Below are 5,210 nucleotides of genomic sequence, written 5' to 3'. Positions count from 1 at the left end.
CATGACCACGACGATCTTCTGCAATCATCAGCTTAGAGTTCGGGTGGAAGGGATTTCTTGTAAAGCAAGCTGGTTACATCCAAATTCATCACAGGCATCATGAAGAGTCACCCTGCCGACGAGCCAGCATTGATGGGGCCAATTATTGCTTCAATGAGATTGAATGATGGGCGCCAGCCTCACCTTGTTGTGGTGAGGAACTAGAGCGGCAACATGATTCAAAGAGTGCACAGCTGGTTATTTTGGTAAATTTTAATTTGTCCTTCGTTCATTTGACAATATAAGATTGGACAGCGGATCGAAGAGTCTGGTTCATAAAGCAGTTTCATGTAATCAAACAAACATGCAATTATCACAGATTGCCCGAAAACACGAAGTCGTTGCATCTCATAGCATATATTATCTACACAATGTGACACGGTTTGTGTTTGTTCACTCATCTGCACTCTGTTTTGCACATGAGATGAAATGTGACTCTTGGGCAGGAACCGGGAAAGTTAAATGGAACATTGCCAGAGCCTTCAAGGTAAATTAGTCAGAATCATGGTCCGGATCATCAGGATCGAAATCCTTGACCTTCACATCTGCGTCTTCTCCGTACTGAATGCAGCTGTCAATCTGAGACAAGACATATTGTATGCTGCGGACAAGAACCAAAACCAGAAAAGTTCTCAGGCTTCCTGATCGAACTAAACTATAAGCAATTTATAACTACTGGAGAAGGGAGTGAAAGAGATCGACCTGCTGTTTTTCTTCAGATCGAGAGGCACAAAACTGACCATGCTATACTCATCCACCTAAAACATACAATTGAATCACCTTATTATAAGAGTAAAAGGGATCAAGCAGTTATCTTCCTTGGATCATATATAAGGCTAACTCATGCAATGGACACTTTCAAATGTTGCAATTTAAAAGTGAAGAGGAGACAATACATTGTCTGCAAAGTGGAAATTAGGGGATAGTCCTAACAAAGAAGTTAAGACTTGTCTCAAACAGCCTCGGGATTGTTATGTTCATGGATCAAAACGATGCTTGGCCAGATAATTCTAAGGGAATGTTAGCACAATAGAAGGGTTCAAATTGAAGAGCTCCGAAGGCTAGCAAAGAACCCTCAACCAGAACAAAGCATTGTGAAGAGAGCAACGATAAAACCAATATGATACTAGCACTGGCATTAAATATCCCTCATGCTCAATTTACAAATCAACAATCTCAATTTTTTCATTGTGACATTATGACCTCATCAATAACTCACCAGTTCAGCCAAAGCTTTATTTAACTTCTCAAACTGAGGAGCCATTCGTAGGTTCAACTCTGACAGGAGAATTCGAGGCTCTGGATTCAAATAGCTAAATAAAATGGCGCCAAAAAACAAGTCAGAAAAGCATATACTATCAAAGGCAAAAAAAGGATTATACAAAAAGGAATATATGTTATATAGAAAGAAAGGAAGAGAGGGAACTTACTCTTCAATATCCCTTTTGTTCTTCACGAGATCCATTTTGGACAAGATATTCACATGGGGCAGCTCAAGTTGGACCATTGCAGAGAGAGAGGCCATGCACCCACTTATGAATTTGGTCACATCAGTAATGAACTGAAAAATGAATATAAACGTATCATCTCAAATTTCCAAATAATTTTAAAGAGAATGGGGAATTGGAAATGCAGTAATAAAATCAATCAAGAATGTAAAAGAAGCATAAGCCAACAAAAAGCACAAACCTGAGAATCGAGCAAGTATACACCACAGACATTGAAGTTCTTCCGCTGCAAGTGCTCAACAAAATTCTTCAGCACCGGTACATGCGAGAACAATTCTATCTGACCTGTAAAGAACATCATATTTAACGTATCCACTGACACCATTATAAAACTTTTTCCGGTTCAAGCACAGCACAGGATAGCATTACCTGGACAGTCAAAAATCAAGTAATCATCATCCAAGAAGTTTTCCAGTTCTTCAGTTAACCAATCGTCCAGGTTTTGTTCAAGATATCTAAGGGAGAAAATTAAGGTCATTCAAAGTTTAACAGAGTCTGAAGAACTGAAGAACAAAATTAATAATGTCGGGGCCTGCAACGAAAATTGCTTTCATAAGTAGAAAATGCTAAGCTACTGGACAGAAGGGAACAGCAGAGCAATAATGAAGAAAGTAAATATAAAATCAGATATAAAGGATACTCCATGCAGTAAATAAGGCCACCATTTGGGCCTAGCCCTAATTCCTCCATGACATCATCCAAGGAAATGAGTTCTCTAATATCTGAAAGTAAAAGGACCCTGTCAAAGACAACAAGTAGGATGTAATTCAAGCTTAAAGGGAGACAAAGGAAACTCATGTACCTGTGGCCACAGGATAATCAAAATTCTCCGCAGCAGGATCTAGATTAATAATATGTATATTCCGCCCAATTGTTTGACAGTGTTGATAGAGGCTAGAGCAGTAAGTTGACTGATTGCAGAATGAATACATTAGTATCAGAGGTATGTATTGCTGACGTAGCAAAACAGAAGAATATAATTTGGTTTTGCAGCAAGGCAATCAACTTGAAGACTTCTTCTGTTTGAATGCAAGAATAAAAGATGAATGAAACAGAGGGAGTATAAGCATATTGCGACAAAACAAATGAATAACGGGGATAAGCAAAGTCTCCAGAACATATGCCTAGTAATCTAAGAGGGGATTATGACAAAAAAAAAGTTTCAGCAGTGTTTATAAAGGAAAAGAAAGAGCATTTTAGTATATCTCAGGCTTCTACAGAGCTGCTCTTCTTGTCTTTTCCTTTTCCTCTCCTAATAATGCTATGATTGATGAACAAAAACCTAGCGTCTTGATCCAACTAATTGCCATTTCACTTCCGATTCCCCCGTAACACCAAGTTCAAAGCAATAAATTCCGTCCGTTATCACTTACAACCCAACAAATATCTTTTAACTTCTCTTTGCAATTTAAGTCCCTATCAAGAATCAGGAAGACCTACAAAAACTCAATTTGATCCTCCCTCTTATGTCAAGTATCAAATCGAACCCCTCCAGAAGTTGCCCAGAGCCCCGTATCCCACCATTACCATCCCAACAGCCAGCTCTCCAATCATTAATTCCATAGCTGAAGCATGTTACAGTGGAGCTCAAGGACAGTACTACCATTACTGTTTCTTTATCGTGAAAATCTGGAATCTTGCTGCTCAAAGAGCTTCCTTTCCAGAGACTGGACTCAACAAATAGAAACGGGAACACATAACTCGATAGAAGATTTATTTGCAATTTTTTACTTTCAGGCTAAAACTTAGAACGAATTCTTACAGAATGAATTAGTTACCTTTCCGCTGCCGGCAGGGCCAATCACCAGCTGTGCATAGCCCATGGTGGTGTTATCAAAATGCAAGGTAGAAGCGAATTCAACAGAGGGGAAGGAAGATTCAGCAGAGACTCTGAAAGATGCGGAATGACTGGAGGACAGCTACTGTAATGAACACAGTGCACCAGACACCCACGGCAAACAAGTAGCTCAGCAAATCAGATGAAGACATAATGCCCAAGCTAGCTCACGGCAGCAGAACAAAAAAATATTATATTGATTGTTGTTAGAAGAAAGTTTATGATATAAGACAGGCACTACAAAAGTCCAGAAAGCTTATAAAAGGCTAACTAACAACAATAAGAAGAAGAAGCAGCAGGCCCACAATATAGCAGAAAGGAAGATTGATAAAATGATGCTCATGTTACAAGTTTGACAAATCATTTTGGTTCACATGTGTAGACCTGTCTTTTACACAAATTAACATGCACTATGGTTCACAAAGAAAGGCTCACATATCTAGACCTGTCTTTCAACACACAAAATTTCAAGTTCAGAGAGTGAGACAGTAGAAAGCAGACAATAGCATCGGTTATAGGATGATTTGTTTGCTTCATTATTGGGGTGACATATATGCCCGATGCCTTTTCACGAAACTAAAATCAGAGAAGCGCATATGCCAACATTCCACTCTGTTTCGTCTTCAATATGTTCCATATGAGAAGATGCCACCTACTCAATAATGTTGAATGAAAGGAAACTCATCATAATCTTATCCAAAACCATAATAAATAGATCCCAGCAGGCATAGTACTCAGAACTAACTACTCCTCTCCTACGGCACTACCAGAACAGATACCTTCAGTCGGGTTCTTCTGCTTCAGCACAGTTTATAAAATCGTCATTTACATAGACTTACATCTGCTTCGACAGCTCCTCTAGTTTCACCTAAAACTCATCCCATCACTTCACGCAGATCCTTCTACTAAGTACTGACCCCCGGGGATCGAAAGGACAAAGCGACGAAAGAGGTTTTCAGTTCAACCAACTCCCATAAGCAGAAAACAGGCACACGGAGCTTCTACGAAAGCAAAGGCCCGGAAAGGAAGCAGAGAGCTGGCATGATTCAAGAAGCAGGAAGAAATGCCGACAAGGCGAAAGAGAACTTACACGGGACAAGTTGAAAAGCGGAACCTGAGGCATGGAACCGGAAACCGTTTGAATTAAAGATCGTGTGCGAATCCCCCCACTGCCCTTCTTCACCCTCCCACTGAACTATCCACTCTCGCAGCAAGAACTCAACTTTCGCGCCAACAATCCGCTGACACAGCTCAAATTACACCATTCCAGTCGGGCAGCTGAGGCAACAGCGGACCCCGAATCAAGCGCGCGGAATTGGGGATTGGGGGATGGTTCGGTGGCGAATTCGGGGGCAATTGAGGCTGCCGACAGGGGGAATGGTGCGGACCGAGGGAGGTGGGATCTCCGCCGCTGATCAATTCCGGGGGGATACGCAGCTAGAGCGGGAGGAAATTAGGGTTTGTGGGCGGGAGGTTGTCTGAGGAATGTTTTCTTCATGGACGAATAATCATCGTTTGAAAATGAAATTGAGGTCCATTCCAATAATATACGTATATATATTTAATTTAATTGTAATAATAAGCGAAAAAATATAATGATTATGTCGATAAATTATGAAAAAAGTAAAAAAAGTAATACATAATTAAGAAAAAAAATATTTGTATCGTTGAATTGTAGAAAAAGTAATAAATAATTGAGAAGATTTAGTATTAAAAATTATAATTGTAATTAAGATTTAAAAAAAATTTTAAAAAAAAGAAAATAATAATAATTATACTATTAAATTGGATATAAATGAAGTAATTTGACAAATAAGGTGGAGACT

General features: G+C 39.5%; 1 protein-coding gene across 2 annotated transcripts; it reads right to left on the bottom strand.

The window, feature by feature from the left end:
* Positions 1-308: 308 nt before the first annotated feature.
* Positions 309-4,917, bottom strand: LOC116209930 (GPN-loop GTPase 3-like). Of its 2 annotated transcripts, none has more exons than XM_031543690.1 (10): positions 4,475-4,917; positions 3,326-3,546; positions 2,350-2,458; positions 2,188-2,269; positions 1,917-2,002; positions 1,729-1,832; positions 1,470-1,600; positions 1,259-1,352; positions 742-797; positions 309-640 (listed from the first exon to the last, which is right to left on the bottom strand). In XM_031543690.1, the coding sequence occupies exons 2-10, from the start codon at positions 3,368-3,370 to the stop codon at positions 532-534; spliced, it is 816 nt and encodes a 271-aa protein (XP_031399550.1). In that variant the 5' UTR covers positions 3,371-3,546; positions 4,475-4,917; the 3' UTR covers positions 309-531. The 2 variants fall into 2 exon arrangements, with proteins under 2 accessions (XP_031399550.1, XP_031399549.1); XM_031543689.1 differs by having other exon boundaries at positions 3,326-3,469.
* Positions 4,918-5,210: the final 293 nt, after the last annotated feature.

Source organism: Punica granatum, chromosome 6 (genome assembly GCF_007655135.1).
Source record: "Punica granatum isolate Tunisia-2019 chromosome 6, ASM765513v2, whole genome shotgun sequence".
Taxonomy (NCBI): Eukaryota; Viridiplantae; Streptophyta; class Magnoliopsida; order Myrtales; family Lythraceae; genus Punica; species Punica granatum.
This window is presented reverse-complemented; position numbering and strand designations above follow the sequence as displayed.

Bases quoted from the DNA above. Each gene is read 5' to 3' on its own strand.
- LOC116209930 (XM_031543690.1), bottom strand. From the start codon at position 3,370: ATGGGCTATGCACAGCTGGTGATTGGCCCTGCCGGCAGCGGAAAG. The intron at 2,459-3,325 runs GTAACTAATTCA...TTCTGCAATCAG, and splicing joins GCCCTGCCGGCAGCGGAAAG to TCAACTTACTGCTCTAGCCT. The intron at 2,003-2,187 runs GTATCCTTTATA...TTTCTCCCTTAG, and splicing joins GGCCTTATTTACTGCATGGA to ATATCTTGAACAAAACCTGG.